The following is a 20,349-nucleotide window of genomic DNA, read 5'->3' as shown; positions in this document are numbered from 1 at the left end:
GAGCCGTACTTCCGATCTGCTGTTTCCTGTGACGTCATGATGTCGCCCCAGAGTGGCGTCAGTGGAATGAGAGCGAATGATGCATCGAACGTCGAAGGCTACGCTAAGATGCGAGGAAGCTAGCATAGCATAGCATTTTCACCTGCTTACCAAATAGCTGTGTATTTCAACGACGGTGACACATAAATATGCTTTTCGTCCTACAGTGTTCTGTACAGAAGGTTTATCAATCATTGGTGTTGTCTTACACGGCACGCGGCTCGTTGGTCTAGGGGTATGATTCTCGCTTCGGGTGCGAGAGGTCCCGGGTTCAAATCCCGGACGAGCCCATAATTTTGAATAGTAATTTGGACCTATCCCGTTTAAATTTCTCAGAACTTCTGTGAATAAAAATGGACGAGGAACATCGAAGATTCCATTACTCACGATCTGGAATTTACTTCAGCTCATTTTAAGTACCATCTATTTTTCATTTTATAATTCTTACTTGGAAATGTAAATACAAATAAGATTTCATTGTTTCTGCCTGACACCTATCAAGGACAATTCATAGCATTTAAAGTAAAATGAAATATAATTAAGGATTTTTAAAAATATATGTTTTCTCTTTTTTAACAATACGGTGACCCCAAGAGGCGAGTTAAGACTTATTCCATTGTCACATTTCATAAATATTGATGGATATGTACCCATTGACAAAATCATCACACAAGCGGCTCGTTGGTCTAGGGGTATGATTCTCGCTTTGGGTGCGAGAGGTCCCGGGTTCAAATCCCGGACGAGCCCATATCTTTTGCAACTAAAATATATCCCAACACATAATAGTTATGCGTACCGTAAGCATCATAGCCCAAGGCGTTAAAACCCCATCCGTCTGCGTCGTCCATCTGCCCTGGACAAAAGACCGCCCGCCTCCCCCCAGCCCTGCGCTTCCACAGCTGCCGTGTGCGGACGTTGAAGCAGTCAAACCAGGGACCGCCCCCATCATTCGCACAAGAGCGAGACACAAGCTGCACAGCTTCTCAGTCACAAAGACAAATCATCTCGCAGGCGATCGCGTCACTCCACTGAAGTAATATTAGTCCTCTCGTCTAGAACAATGTAAGTGCCAGCCTTTCTTTCCTGAACACATGTTTTATTTTAATAACTTTTCTAAACTGTTGCTAACTGTTTTCTATTGCATCTCGTTTTTGCAAAATATGACGTGTTGTGTATGAAAGTATCACTGTAACTATTAGGTGACCCACTAGTTAAAAGCCAAACATTAAATGACAAAATCATTCAACATTAACTTCAAGTCACATTTGCTTATTTTCTGTTTTGTGACATATATTTGACAAACACTAAGTGAACCATTTGAGAAAATCAGCCGTGGCAACAATCCATTATCCAGTTTGCAGAGCACATTTGATTTTGGTTCGGGACAACGTATCAATGAACTGCACTGTTTTGGACACAACCCATTACCCCCAGTCGACTATTGTTGAAAGCAAGGACCAAAAGAGGAAATTTGTGTCATGAAAAGAGCCGTAAATGGCTTGCAAGCCATGGGTTCCGGACCCCTGGATTTCAGTATCCCCCTCACTGAAGTCCAAAATCATCTCCATCTTTAGAACCAAACACAGGAACAATGAGTCAAAAGTGGTCTACTTACAAAAATAAAAAGGCTCACATAATGAATATGCATTTTACATACAGGGTTTGAAAATAACTTTTTTTTTTTTTACTATCAAATATGTTTTAATAGGCTGCTGAAATTTTTTTGGAGGGCCACCAATGGCCCCAAGGCTATAGCCTTTAATCTCAAAGCCAAATACTTATATTGGGCTCTTAAACAGAGAGATGGTGTGGTGCGTCATTTGAGGTGTCCTTAACAAAAGTTGAAAGTATATTTTCTCGATCAAGTACGTGTTAAAAATTTCCAACAGAGTTCCAAGACCCCTTATATTTTTCCCTACCACACCTGATTTTATCTTACTTTTAGCAAAGCTGCTCTGGGCGGAGCACATAAAGTAGGAGGAATGGGGGGCAGGGAATGTTGTGGAGAGCGACTTGTTGATTGTCCACACATTCTTCTTTATATGTTTGTGTAGCATTAAAATGGTAAAAAATAAATAGAGGCCTGTTTCAAGTATTTATTACAGCGCATATAAGATATGCACGTACTTGCACACGTGTCCTGAAAGCGCTGACATAAGCTAGGAGCTGGTGGTCATGAGTAAAAAAAAGTTCCAAATTCTGTGCTGCTCCTTTAAATCAACTAGTCTAAAAAACAGGCTTAAGGTATTATGTTCATAAGGCAGTTGAGTTCTATTTTAATATGGCCATAAAGTGAAAAGCAGCAAAGGAAATAAAATACAGTGGGACCTCGCTACTTCGCGGTTCCACGTTCGCGGGTTCAGAACTTCGCGGGTCTAAAAATAATAATGATAAAATAAAAGAATTTTTTTTTTTTTTTTTTTTAAAGCATTTTTGAAGGGGCGTCGCTACTTCGCGGATTTTCACTTTTCGCGGGTGGTTTTGGTCCCCATTAACCGCGATAACTGAGGGACTACTGTAACGAAAACTATCAAGATGTGATTTCCAGAAATAAAATGCTCATCTAGTTAAGCTCGGTGGCCTTGGGGGTATGGCGCCCGCCCCGAGACTGGAAGGTTGTGGTTCAAGCCTCGGCCGAGTCATACCTAAGACTTAAACATTGGTGCCCGTTGCCTCCCTGCTTGGCGTTCAGCATTAGGGGGGTTTGGTCACCTAATGACTCACAACACCTCAGTTGGGTTGAGCGAGGGGGCTGGGAAACCCCTCCTCTGAATCAATCTCCCAAAAAGTCAGAAATGACTCGAGCCACCTCCCACTAGGGGGATATGGCTGTGGTATATATATATCTAGTTAATGTGCAACTTTCTGTCACTCTCTGACAATAGCTCCCATTATTCATGATTTCAATTCCCCTTTATTAAGTGATATTCAACCTTACATACACAACTATGTCGATAACTCGAACAATAATATCAATTTACAATGTCATCTACTACCGGTGGAGCCAAAATACGCAAAACAAGATCAGTTTCACAAAAAATGTATAAAATACGGGAAAAAGGTATAAATTGATGGGTATGAGCTAATTTTTTTTTTTTTTTTTTTTTTTTTTTAAATTGAACCTGCCCCCTGCAGTGACGTAGACGCGTGTTTACCATGGTGCTGTGCGGCGAAGGCGACTGCAGCGTTTGCCTGCTTGCCTTTTCCCGGGCGGAGCGCATCCCTCGGCTGCTGCACTGCCGCCATGCCTTCTGTCAGGCGTGCCTGGAGGCCATGGCGGCGCCAGGGCGTTCAAGCCCGGCTGGTGTCGGCCTGTCGCTTTGCGTGCGCTGCCCGCTGTGCCGCCGTGTCACCTGCGTGCAGCGCGGCCTCAGCCTGCGGGAGGCGCTGTGGGTAGACAGCGAGCTGTGGGAGCGGATACCGAGTGACCTAGAAGATGACAAAGAGGCGACAGCAGCCGCGCCCACGGGATGTTGGTAATTTTGTGCCACTTTCTAAATATTTTAATTAGGATTGGGGCCAAACTAGGGGAAAACAATGGCGAGGGAGGATTTAAAATGAAACTCGTCCTATAAATGTTCCACTTCCAAGGATTGCCATACACATATATAATCGTCGATTGGTTACAGCCAAGCAATTTTCCGAGGGTAGCGCTTCATGTGGCCTCTTCATAATTCTTGATAATCGCGAGCTTTGTTTCCATTGTTATCATGTATTTGCTTCTCCTTTAAACATCACTGCAGTATGAAAAAATATCTGAAGTAATTCTTCGTTATGTGGTTCACCTATCACAGTCTTGATGCTTCGCTGATTTTCATCATGCATTATGTTCTGCAATCGGATACAGTACTTTTATTGTCAAATAAATGCTTAAGCCTTATAAAACTATTTGTTTTTTTGTTTCTATTATAAACAGAGTATTTAATTGTATAATTGTAATAGAGTAAAGTTCTCTACTTCATGGATTTTGTCCATCACGGGATCTTTATGTAATGTACCACCGCAAAAAAGTGGGGTTCACCGTTTTGTGTCGCACTCACCCGCAAGATTGTTACGAAGTACACGAGAACTTAAAGAGACAAAAAAAGCATTGTGAGAAGGTGTTCAGCTAATGTTGAATCGGTATTTTCCGGATGCTGTGACACAAACCAATGGCAGACCAGAATTTTATGACATTGACCAAAAGTATGCAGGCATTTTCAAAAAATTATTCCTTATACGCAAGAACGCCGCAAAGATTTTTGGGGGGCACGCAAAATAATTCTTGTTGATGTCGTGTAAGGTGGGGGGCGATGCCGAAAAGATGGTCGGAAAAAACATCTTATTCCATACAATAGAGTGAAAATGTTGTAAGGCAAGTACACCGTATCGCAGGGTCTATTGTATTTATCACGTTTTGTCAATGTTTACGTTATAGGTGAATACTTTCATACTTATACATAATATTCACCCTTTTACATGCAGGGTTGGGTAGGGTTACTTTAACTTGATTATTTTCAATTACTTTTGGATTACTCCAATACCAAATATGCTAATAAAAGACAAAAGAAACTAAATGTGAATACAATTATGACTCACAACATGTGGTAAGCCTTCTCTCTTGGCTTTGATCTCTGGCAAAACTAACATAAAATGTGACAGAAACAAAATGAAAATAAATCCTAACAGCTTGCCAAATTCATTTTTGCCGTTCCATGTATTCCGTTACTCCCCAAGCCTGCACAAAATTGAGTAATTTTATTCATATTTAGTTTCTTTTGTCTTTTATTAGCATATTTGGTATTGGAGTAATCCAAAAGTAATTGAAAGTAATCAAGTTAAAGTAACCCTACCCAACCCTGTTTACATGCATATGTATTAGATTATTAGTTGAAAATGCTTATTTTCACATTCATTTTTTCTCAGAATTGTGATTTTTATTTAACCAACAAAAAAATGTAAACTTTTTCTATTCTTTTGCTAGTAATTCTTCGAGGAGCAAAATAAAGTTGTGCTCCATCTTCCGCAAATTTACACTTACCAAGAGACCCCGAGAGCAGATTGTGCCCAGCAGTAACGTGTAAGTGGGACCGCAACGGAAACGCTGACTTTAATGAGAACGATGGCCATTTTTACATTTATTTTGTCGTTGTAGGGAAATGAAATCATGGCGCAGAATCTCCAGCCAAGAAACGTTATGACCCTCCACCACTCCCATTTATTTATTCTGGGTTTAGTTCTCCCAGCAGCTGCTCTGGGATTTGGTTCAACCGGGACTAAAAGAAAACATACACGGTCCCCTCAAAAAAACACTTGGACTTCCCCGAAGTTTCGTCAATGCTAATAAATGCCATATTTTTATTCTCATATGGTAGTTGTAGAAATTATTTAATTGGGTGTCATCTGTTCTAGTAGCAATATACCAAACTTTATAGGAACAATAATTCCTGAACGAATGTATTTTATGCTGAATGAAATGTACAATCTGTTTTTATTTTAGAAGACCAGAGTAGCTGTAAAAAGTGGATTCAACATCTACTTTTGTTTTCTATGACATTCAGTGCCTTTGGCAGCCATATACGCCAAAAATCAATTTCGGGCTGGTCATGAATGAGCTTTAATTCTGGATACTCTTTTTTTTTTTTGTTCGTTTAATACTGTGCTTTAAAGGACAACAATCTGCTTGACAACAGTCTTGTCTGAAAACGATAACACACTTGATAAAACTCCTATATAGAACAACGCCAATGTCACACACCAGAAGCATGCCACAAAAGACTCCCTGAAGCATGAAAAGGGATTATGAAGAGCATTCATCCAACATCTGGCAAAGAGTCGGCGTTGGGATCGCATTAAAATAGTGGATCATCACTTTCATTAAAAAAGCAAAGAGACAAGCATGAGATTAAAGATTGCTTGGGAATCGGGTCAGTTGATGGAGCAAGACTTTTGTTTGTTTGTGTGGATTTGTTGACACGAGTTAGACCAGCTAAAAGAAAATGTAAATTTCTCTCAAAGGGAATTGTAGCCAAATATCTGTGCAAAAATACATTCAGGGCAAAACTAAGGACTTTTATTTGGATTCTAAACCGATGGCAGGACTAACGTATGGACAACTGTGTGGACACGAGCCCAGACAAAGTTTTTCAAAGGTTAAGTCCAAGTCTAGACAAGGTCTGCCTCAATTGCAGACCCAATGTCTGCACCATCATCTTGACTAAAGTCAGTCCTAAATTTTGTTTTCTAGAATAAAAACTGGATTTAAATCAAGGCAAAAGTCAGGATGGAGAGAGTTAATCCAAAAACTAGATATATGTCTAGAAAAGGTCTGCACTAACATCTTGACCCAAAAACAGAATGTTACCAAGTTTTGGATTTTAGTTTGACAGCCAGACTTTGGTCTGGACCAAGGTGAAGATGAAACTCCAGACCAAAACCTACACAAAGGGTGAACAATAATCTCAAGTCTGGATAAGGTCCAAACCAATAGCTGAACAGGAGTTCAGGCAATCATCGTTTCTAGATTTGGCACCAAGTATTGAATTATAGAGATCTGGACCTACATCTGTATAATAGTGCAGATGGGAAGTAAAGATCCAAGTATTCCAATATCCAAGACGGACAAGCAATTTTGGAACAGGACAACAAAGCCTCTAGTCTAAACTCAGTAGAGAAGCTACACGTCCATGTCTGCACCAACTTCTTGGTCTCGTTTAGTTGATCTGAGAAACCACAGAGTTGTGCCATGTTTGGCAAGAAATCTTTATTAGAGCCATGCTCTGTACAGTCAGTGAGATGAGAGCGGTACTCCCGAAGATCGCCACCCCGCCCCACTGCACAATCATCAGTACATTTGTTGACATTTGGACACCGGGGTGCTTATTCACCAGGAATAAATACAAAGAACCATTTGTAGAATCATCTATCAATAAAAATTAAAAATAAATAAAAGTGCTGATTTGACAGTAAGGCTACATGTAATCCTACAATCCTTGTTAAATATCTAATGTGAAATTCTACGCAGAAAGTATATTCTTTATGGGGAAAATGAAGGTTTATTTTCTGACATTAAGGTTAATTAAAAATATTAACCGATAAGACATATTCTCTATACAAGATTTGATACACACAAATAAAGTGAAACATCCAAGGTCTGGACACAGGCCTGACCATAGAAAACTAATGATTGGCAAAATACTGTCAAGTACCACTTGAGTAGTTTTGCAAACTTCATCCAGGGTATTTAGGTTAGCGCACATATTTACACACCAGCGACAATACCTGAATGTTACATGCACATTGACACATACATGGTATATAGAAACAGTGGAAAACCCAATATTGTGTGTGCATGTTTGTTTAGGTTACCTGACACAGAAGCATGCATGGACATTCCAAAGTGCATTTGTGGCTCTATTGTGACCGTCTGTCCTAAGGTTAGGTGCTTCCAAAAATTTTGAGAATTGTCCCTGAATATAAAAATACAAAAACAAAGTGTTGGCGTGGCTTTATCAGTACATCACACACACACCAAAAAAGAGAGTAAACTTTTTTTTTTTTTTTTTGGACAGCTTCAACGTTGACCTCTTTTTCTCTGGAAGCAATGACTAGCAGTCGGGATGTTAATCTATTGGAAGCTACGATGTAGTGACTAGCGTATGGGGGTGGGCCACGACGTACATGATAACCAAAACTTTTTGGCTGTTAACACGAGCAGCCAGCCTCGCCCGCCTGCGGCTCTTGTACTTTGTCAAGCTTGATGTCTATCACTGGAGGAGATCATTAAGGACATGTAACAGTCACACTTTCAGGTTTGCCAAATGTAAAAAATAAGGTATTTCAGAGTCTTAAATCTGGCAAATATGTAATGTAATACCCATTCCTCCCACTTGGTGAGGCTGTTTAGCATGAGTAAAGGCTTAACGGCAACATCCAGTTTGGCGAATACGTATTTCAGACTGACGTCAAAACCTTTCTATTCCACTTTAAAACATTATCACAGATGGACATATTTGGGAAAAAAGGATACTGCCTTCTTTGCAGGGCTCTTGCATACTCTCCATGCCAGGAAGAGCTGAAGCTACACGGCGGAACAGCTGCAAGGGAGAAAACCAAGAAACAAACAAAAAACAGAAAATTCAGATTCTACAGCACATTAAAAGGATGGTCCTCATGTGTTTTACCTGTTTGACGTTGTGGCCAGTCTTGGCGCTGGTTTCAATGAACATGACGCCAAGCTCCTTAGCTCGCTTTTCCCCTTCCTCAATGCCAATTTGTCTGAACAACATATGTGGAAAGGGACATCATGTTTCTAAAAGGACGAGAATCCAGCAATATCTCTTTTTTTTGGGTGAGCAGGGTAATGCTTTGCGTTTACCAGTTATACTGTTTATATCCAAGGTAGGGCTAAAGGGTTATAGGACTGTTAATTTGTATAACAGTCCACTTAAAGATTGCTAGTGTTTGCACAAGCAGAGACTGCAACTGATGCTGAAGCTTGTTCATCATCATCATCATCATCATCATTCACAGCGATATTGCCTAACCATGGCCCGAAAATACATAAAATCTGTTTCAGCAGGTGGGCAACATGTACCTCTTGTCTGCCAGGTCTGTTTTGTTTCCCACCAGCATGATGATGACATCACTTCCTCTCTCAGTTCGGACGTCATCAATCCATTTGGATGTCTGCTGGAAGGAATTCACGTCTGTTGAGGCAAGGAGAGATTGCAAAGCGTCAATAGCAGCAATCGCAAGAGGTTGGTGCTTTTTATGTAGCTATTTTTAATGTATTCTTATTTCTTATTTCATTTATTTTGACATTAGTGGTATTTTAATGTATTGTTTCAATAAGAGAATTAAAAAATACATTAAATTGGATTAAGTGTGATACAGACACAGATTATTAACCTGCACTGAATGACATATACAGTAATCCCTTGTTATGTGACAGTTTACTTTTCATGATTTCTCGACTGGAGTACGGTGGGATGATTGGTTATCCCATCAGCAGCACAGTTCACAGGTCCAAATCCAGTTACAGGCCTCACTATGTGGAGTTTGCAAGTTTGTTTCCTGCCGGTGTGGGTTTCCTCTGGGATCTCCGGTTTCTTCCCACACTCCAAAGATGGCAGGTCAATTGCCGATTATAAATTATCCCAAGGTATAAATGAGCATGTGAATGGTTGTCCGTCTCTGTCTTTCCTTCATCTGCCTGGTAACTAGTTCAGGATGTCACCTGCCCACTGCCCGAAGATGGCTAGGATGGGCTACAGCATCCGAACGACCCTCGTAAGGAGGAGTGGTCCAGAAAATGGATGGATAGATGGTTTGCCACTTTGCAAAATTTCATTGTGCAACGTGTTCACCTTTTCTTTACCTGTGCGTCAGTAATGCTGTGGTTCAGTATGGAATCATATGTAAAACAGGTTGCCGAATTTACATCACGGATGTGCACATTCTCTTGCAATTTTGACCACTGCACTTCAGCAAGCAGCTCAAGAATGGGACCCTTGGATGACAAGTTCATTACAGTTCTTTAACGTACTCGTTGGTGGCATGTCTGTGTATGAGCATCTTTTTGCCAAGAAGAAAAGAGCGACAAAAGCTGCCCACTATGCACCTACACAGTGGACTTCAGAAGAAGAAAACTCTGCAGAGCTCATTCAGAAGAGCAGTGAAACACCCGAGTCACTGTTAAAACTGTAATTTTTCATAATCATTTTTCCTTTTCCCCGGTTCAATCCAGATACTCGGGTCATTGTGGACGGTGATTAACTCCATAATTTGAAGCAGGTAGTTCATACAAGAGGATTGGGCCTAAAAAAAATCTAGCCCGACCCGAACTGGGCCGGCGGGTATTATAGGCCAGCCAAGCCCGACCAATTAACTTGAATAGAGGAAACAAGCTCGAAGCATACCCACATTTTCATATTCTATTTGTGAGGACTTGAGGAATACGACAACGACACGCGCGAAAATGGCAACAAGCGCTTGCGTGCAGACAAGCGAAAGGGACAAAATTGCAAGAGGGGGACGGAATCCATCGTGGATCGTCCACAAAAAAAAGTGAAAACTAATTACAATGACGGGTGGATCATTTATAAAAATCAACTGAATAAAAAAAAAAAAAAACATTTTAGGGCCAACCCGACCGGAATTCTGGGCCGGGCTCCAATGCCTAGTTCACAATGATGGGTATAATTATAATTTGACAGTACAGAAGTTATTTGTAAAAAAAAAAAAAAAAAATTATAAAAGTACAATTCCTTTATCCTTTAAAACACATAATTGAGCCTGTAAACGGGGTTCCCGTGGTTTCATTATATAATAAACCTTTTTATTCTGTAATAGTTGTAAAAAAAATCTACTTCACAGATTTTGCCCAGCACGGGTTATTTTTGGAGCGTGACCTCTGCGAAAAACAAAGGATTACTTTACAGGTAAAAAACTGAGTTTGAGATGACGCATAGTATTGTGGTAAATGTATACGAATTGTGAAATAATGGATTTGGTACACTTTTGAATAGGTGTGGGTATCACACAACATTGTTTTGTTCCTACTGAGTGTGTGTAAAACCTACTTGTAATGTCATAGACAACCACAGCCACTGTGGAGTCGCGTATGTAGCTCGGGATGAGGCTCCTGAAGCGCTCCTGTCCTGCCGTGTCCCACAGCTGCAACCTCACCTGAGGTTTGGTGGGAGGACACACACACGTGGGGGATAGTTTAAACATAAAATGACCTAACAAATAAGGACTCAAGTCAGTGTCTTACTGTTCGGTCCTCAAGGTACATGGTCTTCGAGAGGAAATCAATTCCGATGGTCGCCTTGTGAGCAGGGGGAAAACAACATATGTGAGGGGAAAAATAGAAAAATGTTCATATTTTCAAAGATTTAACAGGGAAAAAAAAAAAACGATCGAGTAAAGGAATGTATGAATGTAATGTTGTAATATGCATGTCATGCCACTAGTGGGCATCTAAAATACCACAAAACACATTTCATTACACTATCTGGATTTTTAGTTTTAATTTTTAACAAAGGAATTTAGTAGACTTTGAAAAGGACAAAGTTGTAGGTTTTTTTATTCTCTTCTTTCGAAACATTTAGCAGGACTGCCTTTGCCTCAACTGAAGCAGATGGCTTTTTTTTTCTTGGCGGGTAATTAACAATGCGATTCCAGGCGCACGGGCTTTCTGCTGCGAAGATGTCCTCAGGTGATCCGGCCCAAAATAAATCCTGAATAAATTATTTCTTCAAACTATGAGAACTGAAAGGAAGGCACACTGATTATTTTGTAGCACCATTTAAAGATACATACACATTAAAATGATCCTTAAAATGGAACACCAACATTCTTTCACTAATTTGAATGATTGTTCTGTGTTTTTTGCCATTGAATCCTCTTTCATGGCGTTTGTCTTGTTAATTTTTCATATTTTGCTTCTAAATAGTTAGGGACATGGCATTCACGTTTGGTGGTGTTCTGTGTGAGGTGGTGCAGCGGGTGCCCGCGTGGAATATCAGCAGCTTTGTCACGCGCTCGTTTCCTTGGCGATGCCAGCGACCGGCGCAGGCTGGACCAAGCAGTCTGGTCGAGCGGCAGAAAAAAAAAAGGTTTGTACTTAGCCTTAACCCACTAAACCATTGACCGATATACAAAAGACAAGGATAATCCAAACAAAAAAGGGGAAACATAACAAGGCATTGACATCACAATTAATATTTGAGTAAAAGGTTTTAGGGTTCCTTTTGGCCCAGATGTTAAAAATAGGATTCCTCCACACACATCCAGCTATATATGAACACATTAGATCCTTGTGAATCTTTTACTACATTTTCTTAAATGATTAAAGAGCATGCATCATGAGGGAGACTGGCTCCAGGCCAGTTCTGCCCCTGCCCCCCCAAAAAAAAAAAAAAAAAAAGATTTTGTTTGTGTCAAGTATTGGTTATTCTGCTTGATATATTGTTTGTTCAATTATTTTATATAAAAGAGAATAAAAATATTATACCTGTGGTGTGACCCTCTCTGTGAATGTATGTTGGCCACCAGGGACAGTTGAGTCCTAAATTGGTGCTACTGCAAATTTTACAATACAGTAGATGGGTGATCATTCAGAAATGGACAGAAAGCCTCGAGTCGTAAAAGCACAGTTTGGAAGGGACAAATCATCTTATTAGTCTCTCTGCCAACAAGGGAGCAGAGTGAAAATTGAACTGTGTGATTTCAAGAATGATCAGAACAGGGCAGGACAGTTGCCATTTGTCTTTGTACTTTCCTTCAGAATGACTGCCAGGGTAATTCCTTAGCCAGAAACATTTGGGTCAACAGCAAAAGAGAGAATAAATTCACTCCAAGGCCCGTGCTACTTTCTCAAAATGACAATCTTTAGTCACTCCTTAAAATACCGGTACGTCCCAAACTGCCCATTTCAGCAAACTGATGGAACAATTGTACGTTTGTCATGGTATTAGACCATTCTTGGGGAGATGATCCGATTCAGACTCCCTTGAGGTACTAGCCTGCATACCCAAGTGAACAAAGCTTTGTGAGCTTCATTTAAACACATTTTCAACAGCGTATAACGTACTCTATGTGACTGATTTTTCTTGGTCAGGATTTTCTTTTTTTTACCTGGTACGTGCTGTCGAAGCTGTCATACATGAAGCGTGTGATCAGTGACGTCTTTCCCACTGCAAGAGAAAACATCACTAAAGGGAAATGCAAAGTTGTCTTGAAATGAACAATTAATAGAACAGGCCTCATGCAAATAAGCCACTGCACACACTACTGTACTCTTATTGATGAAGAATGACATGACAGTACTCTTCATGTCACTTTATTTCCATGTGACTGGAAATAAAATAGATAAATATTTTACGTGGACACAGCTGTGTTTTCATTGTTTATGGAGTGGAACGAAATCAATTACTTTTCATTCAAATCTGGAAATTTAAGTGAAAAGGTCACCACTTCATCCAGGAAAAGACAGTTTATCCATATAAAGAGATTATTAATGTCCAAAAGCATTGTCCGTTGTCTGCCTTGTGATTATTCCATATAGTGTAAGCTATACGTTGCGTTCAAACGCTTTGAAACAAAGGATTACTCAAAGGGTTCACCTTATCGGGAATCTCCATCAACCTCTAATGAGCTCTGCTGTGTTGGCAAAGACTTTTAATCAAGAAGACTAATTACCAACGCTGATGTGCGTGTCTCTCAGGCACAACGTGATGCATAGATAATGATTATCTTAATGATGCCTTGCTAATTTTTTAAATCACTGCTTCAGTCAAGCTCTCTCAAGCAAGCAACAACTATGATGAAAAATCAACCCACTAACATAGCATTCGTGAAAGTAGTGACATAAATAATTCACTCACTTCTGACCCAACCTGAAAACTAATGACAAAACAAGCTGACTTGCTTTCAACTTATTGAGTGAGGTGACAAACTGAAGGGAAAACTTCAAAACAGCCTGAAAAACTACCAACTTGATGACTGAAAAGCAATGATATCACCTTGTTGACATAGTACTTTTTTATATGAGACACACTTTTACAAAGTAGCATCTGAATAATAGATACACAACACTAACTCCACTGAGGAAAAAGAAAAACAACTTTTCCACTGTTATGGACTATTGGGGAATTGTGACTGCAGACGTAAAACAAACACACAGATGCACATATTTATGATTCTATACAAGTGCTGCCAGGTGTGATCCCACATTAGCCCTAGGAAAGCAGACAGGATGCAACATTAGATTGCCTCCTCCAGGTAGATGATAGCATCTATGCCCAGAAAAATTAAAAAGCTTTAGGCCTACATGAAAATACCTGTTTTTCGATACTAGGTAACCCTTGGCGATCCCACATCTCCAGACAAAGTAAAACAATTGATATGAAAGCTTACAAGACAAAAAGTGCAAAGTGATAACATTTTCTAGATAACTTCGCACTCCATAAAATAGTTTGTAATTGCTTTAAAAGTCATCAAATAGTGACAAAACAGTTTTTACCATAACAAACTGCTCCAGTCAGACTTGACAATCCATCAATCTGTCACATATTTTGCAAACGCTACACAGCCTGAATGGTTTTGGTGGTCAGAAGTCACATGATCCTTGAGCCTTGGCTACTTCGATAACATTGCTGAATCACTGAAGCGATATGCTACTCTGCAAGCTATACTCAAGCATCAATCAGCGTGTGTTAGCAGGATGCAGTGTCCTATTAGCGTTTCCTCACTGCTATTAGCAATAAAGTGCGGCTTTGTGCAATACATTTGAAAAGCTCTTAAAAAAAAGATGCTATTTCTTATCTTTAATATTTATCTTAAAGCGAAACTCAATTAAAAAATGTTCTTTAGTCAGACTGTATTTCATGATCCCCTGCCAGCCTTAAAATAATGGTACAAGTATTTAATCCTGCGTTTTTTAATAACAACCAAATGCAAAAATGAACCTACTTGTATTAAACAAGCTACTATCTTATTCTGTATTGCCACATGTGACAGGTCATAACAAGAATAAGTAGTTTGATGCATTTGTACTACTTGAGCCAAGAGTTGTGCCAAGATTGGCATCAAGACTAAGGAAGCAATTTGCAAATGAGTAAGTAGTAAACTGTTGTACAAGTAAAATTATTTTACACGCACCCACGTGCCGAGCATTAGTGTGAGCTTATCGATTGTGCTGCTTATGTATTTCCTGTGGTTAGAAATGAACAAGATAAGCAGTTTCCCCTCGGTGCGAATTTTGAAATACGCATAACAAGGTCCATTGTAAAGAATCATTAATACGCAGCTGACCTTTAACCTGGCAGGAGGACATGGTTCCTAATTGGGTGAGCTGGCTTTAATTTAATTACCATTTCCCCCACCCAGAGAGTTGATTCCGTTTAAAACTTAATGAGGTTGAAAATCCCCTTTGACCTTTTAAATGATTCTGTTCCCTAGATACCTCCGCATGATTAAAATTCTCACACTGTAAAAAGGTGTATGGTTAAATAAAAATGTGTCATCAGGGAAAACCATATTTCCTCTCTTCACAGATTATTTGGGGTGCAATTGCTACAATTCAAATGAGTACAATGGTAAACAGTAATATCTTAGGGGGAAAACTATTAGAAGTAGAAACTATTTAAATGGAACCCCACTGTTCCCAACGTCTCCTCAATGAAAATAAAGAATGATAGAATAATACCTCATAATACTGTACATGTTTGTCCTTTTTAACAGACAGAAATTGTTGACCCCAAAAAGTAATTTTTTCATTCTGTTCGGGCAAAGTGTAAGAATAAATGACGCAAGAGAGCTGCAGGGATTCTCTATCTGCAATTACGGCTCACATGTCAGTCACAGACCCCTCGAGCTGGGACCTGCCACATTTGATTCTTGAACAGACTAGTAGAATACATTTGACGCGGCATACAGTTACATGCCTAAAAAGCAGCAGAGCTGTAAAGATTTGACTAGTCACACTGTTAAAAAAAAGACATGAAACATGACCATTTGGCGGCTCGGATGACAGCAATTATTTTCTACCGCTTGTATATTTCAATATTTAATCTGCTGAACTGTCAATTGTGGCCGAATTTTTATCCACCTTGCAAATTACCTCTTTCTAAGTCATGTTAAACATTCGAATGAAACGTGGCATTCTTAATAAGAATAGACTACAAAGCTGCAAAATCCATCTGTTTGTATGCATCTCAGCAAGGTGGATCGCCATGCCAGGCCTGGATAGAAAACAACAAGAGTTGATTTCACTGCTTCATTGATTCTCCGTAAACATGATTATTAATCAGGATATCACGTTTAACCTATTGGAGAGGCAAACACGTGGATTTACCACTATTGGAGACAAATATAAATTGTGATTTGGGGGGTGGGCAGTGAATAAATTTGAACCTCTTTGTAACCAAAACATACATGATGTGACATAACTGTAGAATGAAAACAGGTTACCGTACAATAATACTCCAAGGAAGTGTGCCTTGCCAAAAATTTACACAATTTTAGATCATCTGTGATAGAATGTTATGCAACAAATTTTCAAAAAAGCTCTTGACTCACTTAAGAATAGTTTCCTTTTATAAATATCGTACATTGAGCACCAAATGTAAGTTTATAACTTTAACAATAGAGGAAAACCTAAAATAAAGACAGTCATCCCAATTTATGAAAGGGGTTGGGAACCAATGGCTCACATGCCAGGTGGGGCTCTTTTTATGAGTTAAAAAACAAATAACAGAAACAATAAAACACTTTTTAAATGCATTTAGGCCGGGAATGTAACAGGACTGCGGTTACACATTTTTACCTTTAGCTGGCGAGAAGAAATGTCATTATGATATTTTCCATGTCTCCCAGCCAAAGAGATGCATCAAAATACATATTTGTGTGACGTCTGCCTCCTACCATTTTCTGGATATTTATCCAAGCATAGTTAGTGCAAGTAATGAAAAATCTATGAATGATAAATACCACGCTTGACGACGAATGTTTGTGAATTTCAAAAAATGTTGAAGAGACAAATCTATTAAAGAGAATGGAGGACAAATATTGTCATGACCACTCGATTCCCAAGGTTAAAATTGTAACAACGTTCCATAGCTGATGTAAACCGGTATCCTTCTCGTGAAAAAAAAAAAGGGAAAAATAAAAATAAAAAATAAAACTTTGGACAGCTTTCTCCACTGTTGATGGTTCCTGGCCTGCTTTCGTGGTAAAGCTGGCACCCTTCGATTCCATGATGTTGTCGGCCCAGGTCTTTTTCAGTCTTCCTCTCCACTTGTCCCATTAGACTGTGCCCTGGAGGATTAACTCAGACAGTCCTGATGATCCTGTGAAGTGATCATACCACTGAGACAGTTCTTAGTAGGGTCCAAAGGGCACTCTGATGGTGTTGCGCACCGTTTTGTTCGTAACATGGGCTATATAGCTTATGCCTAGAAGCTTCCTGTAGCATCTTCATGGCCTGGATTCTTTTTCAAGTTTTGCTGTGAGTCCATATCTCGCAAGCGTAGATGAAAGAAAACAGAGCTTGCATGAGTCTGATCTTTGATTTCATTGCTATGTTCTTGTCCCTCCACATGGGTTTAAGTTTGGCAAGTGCAGCTTTGGATCTGACCCTTCTTCTGTTTTAACAGCGCCAAGATATTTAATTTTGGTGACGGGTTCAAGCTCTTGGTGGTTGATGGTGAGGTTTGTGGTGTTACCATGGGGGTTGTTTGTCATTATTTTTGTTTTTTCTGTGCTGATTCCCATCCCATACTGGGTTGAAGCTTTTTCAAGGGGATTGATCAGATCTACGAGTTTCTGTTCTTGTCCTACCAATACGGAAATATCAGCAAAACGAAGAGATCCACAGGTCCGAGAGCATTCTCCAGTCGGGCCCCAGGGCTGTGGAATGCTCTACCCACCGAGATTCGATCTGCAAACTCCGTGGAAATGTTTAAATCTAGGCTTAAAACACACTTCAATTTTATAGCTTATGAATGACCTTTATTACACGTTGACAATATTTTTGTATTATTTGTTATTGCAACATCCGTTGCAGCGTGGTCATCCAGGAGGGGGGGATAACTTCATGTGCGGTCCCTTCTCAAGGTTTCTTCATCTACCTCATGTTGAGGTTTTGAGTTTTTCCTTGCCCTCATGTAGGTTTTAAATCAGGGGACGGTGTAGTCAGCAGTTTGCAAAAATCTGTGGTCTGTGCAACCTTTTGAGACTCCTTGTGACAAAGGGCTATACAAATAAACATGACTTGAGGGTTAGTGACATTGTGTCCCCCAATGCTGACTGTACCTTCATGTTGCTTCAGAGCTTTGGAAATGATCCTTTCCAGGAAGATGTTGAATAAAGTTGGAAAGAGAAATCAGCCTTGTTTCACATTGATAGTGGTTTGAAACCACACTCCAATGGTACCATTGAGCAGCATTGCAATGTTGGCATTGGCCTACAGCTGTAAAATGGTGTAAACCAGTTTCTGGCCCAATATTTGGTGTGGCTATCCAAAAAAAACAACAAAAAAAACGTGCTGGTGTAGTTTACAGAGTCCAAAAGGTTCCCGACCCCTGATTTAAAACATTCATTGTGTCGAAAGCCTCGATCAAACGATAGTATTTGTTTGGTTCAACCCAGGCTCAATCCAAGTTAAGTCAAGTCACAATTATTTGTAAAGCCATTAGTCACGAAATGTCTCAAAGGACTGCGCAAGCCACAATGACACCTTCCCCTGATCTGAAACAGACATGCGGGCAAGGAAAAACTCAAAAAGCTCAGCATGAAACGCCCCAATGTGTTTAATTTAACCAATAGATGGCAGAGCATGGCAGCAGGACATCTGAAGAACATGGCGCTGATCCAAGAAGGGATGTCACGGTGAAAAAGACAGACCTTTCTTGACCTGTGATTTTTCTTTCTTTTTTAAATGAACTTTGACGATAGTTCATGTATTTTTTCTCAGTACTCATTTTTTTAATGGATCAAAGTCTTTATTAACCACTCGGAGCCACTAAATATTACACACAGTCCCTTTGATGTGTGTACTTTACACAAAGACATCTTAACGAGCAGAAAAATATAAAGCAGACTAGATGACGTCATCGAAAGAAAGCTCGAATAAGGATTTTGTGGACGCAAAAACAAGACAAAACCGAGGGTCCATTTTGGATCCCGGCAACTAAACTGTACTTGCCTTAGAAGAACTTCAACGCTTAACTACAACCTTTGAGTTGACATAAGACCAACAACAATCGCGTAACTTTAACCAGTCAGCCAAGTCACTTTTGACCACCATTTTTGGCTTATACGAGTGAACGACAGCACTTTTTAAATGGTATACATTCGACGCACGGGAGACGCCCTTAGTGTATCCTTACAAAAAATAGTCATTAAAACACATTTTCATGTTGATAATGGATAAACAATACATTAGACGTATTTAGGTGATAATTGTCCCAAAATGAACTTGATTACCGGGCAGGTGCATCCACATCACGTGACCCCCTTCCGCCACAGGAAGAAAACATCCAGAACTTTAACCATAAAAGGGATATAAAACGTTGTCTTACCGCTCTGCTCTCCTAAAAAGACGAGTTTGAATTTTCTTAATGGGTTCCCAAAATCACTGGCCACGGACATGTTGACTAAGCGAAGGGCGGCCGGTGGACGCCGGAAGTCAAACTGGCTGGCTCACTAACGGGCTGTGGTGAAGATGCTGAATGAGAAAAGGACGCCGGGGACGACGTCGCACGCACTCTCCGCTTCCTCCCTACCTCTTTTATCCCCCTAAGTCTATTTTGATGCCTTTCTTTGGCGATCCTCCGCTCACTTTGTGACGGAGACAAGTCGCCACAAACCCGGACGCGAAGCTCGCTCCCTCCGGATGGTCCTGGGTGGGTAGCTCTTCCCGCCCCTATCCTCACGCGTTTGGTAGCTTAGTACGCATGCGCAGTCAGCGGAATTTGCCGAAGGAGATGACCCGAAGGGAGGAATGATGTCATGTCAAGTAGCGCCAAAATATTACGCCCATACAAAATTAGATAGATAGATAGATACTTTGTTCATCCCCGAAGGGAAATTCACATTAATTATACGTCTGCATAATGTTACACTCTGTTTAATGGGTTTGGATGGAATAATATACACTAACAAATTGGAATCATAAAAAATAAAAAATAAACTACCCAAATGCTAAAACTTGAAATATGAGCATTGTATTCTTGGTATCATCTGTTCAACCAGGGCCGTTGCCAGACATGAATATTAAATTCCCACGGGCGTGGGGGGTTTGGGGCAGATGTGTTGGGGATCTCACAACTATTATGATTGATGTCCACCTCATATTCTGTATTGTCCAGCCTGCCTGGTGGTGATACGAAGGAGAAGGACGATTTGGAGATGAGTCAGTGGACCAGCGTTTGACCTGAAGCATGTGAACGCCTGCATGGACAAGCTGGCAGAGATGGGAAACTGCGTCGTGGCCGTCATAGACTTTCTGGACTAGTTTACAGGCTGGGGGCGTCGCTGCTGTCATGTACTTTCTGGACAAATTTTCAACATGTTACCTAGTGTTTACTATGCTTGTGTATAGTAATGCTAATTGTGATTCACCCTGGTCATCCTGGAAGGGGGATTACCACTTGTGAGGTCCTTTCTCAAGGGTTTCTCTTTTTCCTCACGCTGAGGTTTTGAGTTGTTCCTTGCCCGCATGTTGGTTTAAGATCAGGTAATTGTGTCATTGTGACCCTGTGCAGTCCTTTGAGACATGTTTGTGATTAAGGGCTAAATGTGACTTGACTTGACCGTTTCCAG

At 40.2% G+C, this 20,349-nt stretch overlaps 2 protein-coding genes and 2 non-coding genes across 6 annotated transcripts; 3 read left to right on the top strand and 1 right to left on the bottom strand.

Moving 5' to 3' along the window:
• The first annotated feature begins 257 nt into the window (after positions 1-257).
• trnap-cgg (transfer RNA proline (anticodon CGG)) lies at positions 258-329 on the top strand. Its single transcript has one exon. It is a non-coding gene; the product is annotated as a tRNA-Pro (tRNA).
• Positions 330-714: 385 nt separating this feature from the next.
• Positions 715-786, top strand: trnap-ugg (transfer RNA proline (anticodon UGG)). The gene has a single exon. It is a non-coding gene; the product is annotated as a tRNA-Pro (tRNA).
• On the top strand, positions 759-5,385 carry LOC148355516 (RING finger protein 224). Its single transcript, XM_088349698.1, has 4 exons — positions 759-1,101; positions 3,175-3,515; positions 5,003-5,098; positions 5,174-5,385. Exons 2-4 carry the CDS (start codon positions 3,196-3,198, stop codon positions 5,217-5,219), a joined length of 462 nt encoding a protein of 153 aa, XP_088205824.1. The 5' UTR covers positions 759-1,101; positions 3,175-3,195; the 3' UTR covers positions 5,220-5,385.
• A 1,371-nt stretch (positions 5,386-6,756) lies between these two features.
• On the bottom strand, positions 6,757-19,480 carry rab6ba (RAB6B, member RAS oncogene family a). Of its 3 annotated transcripts, none has more exons than XM_088349696.1 (9): positions 19,311-19,480; positions 19,107-19,238; positions 12,661-12,719; positions 10,796-10,849; positions 10,602-10,707; positions 8,615-8,726; positions 8,202-8,295; positions 8,048-8,114; positions 6,757-7,787 (listed from the first exon to the last, which is right to left on the bottom strand). In XM_088349696.1, the coding sequence occupies exons 2-9, from the start codon at positions 19,174-19,176 to the stop codon at positions 7,723-7,725; spliced, it is 627 nt and encodes a 208-aa protein (XP_088205822.1). In that variant the 5' UTR covers positions 19,177-19,238; positions 19,311-19,480; the 3' UTR covers positions 6,757-7,722. The 3 variants fall into 3 exon arrangements, with proteins under 3 accessions (XP_088205822.1, XP_088205823.1, XP_088205820.1); XM_088349697.1 differs by having other exon boundaries at positions 6,757-7,487; positions 7,699-7,787; positions 19,107-19,478; XM_088349694.1 differs by having other exon boundaries at positions 19,107-19,477.
• Positions 19,481-20,349: the final 869 nt, after the last annotated feature.

The sequence above is a fragment of the Urocampus carinirostris genome, chromosome 12, assembly GCF_059441175.1.
Source record: "Urocampus carinirostris isolate Australia breed hairy pipefish chromosome 12, RoL_Ucar_1.0, whole genome shotgun sequence".
NCBI lineage: Eukaryota > Metazoa > Chordata > Actinopteri > Syngnathiformes > Syngnathidae > Urocampus > Urocampus carinirostris.
Note: the sequence above shows the minus strand (reverse complement) of the source record. Positions and strands in the feature narration are given on the sequence as shown.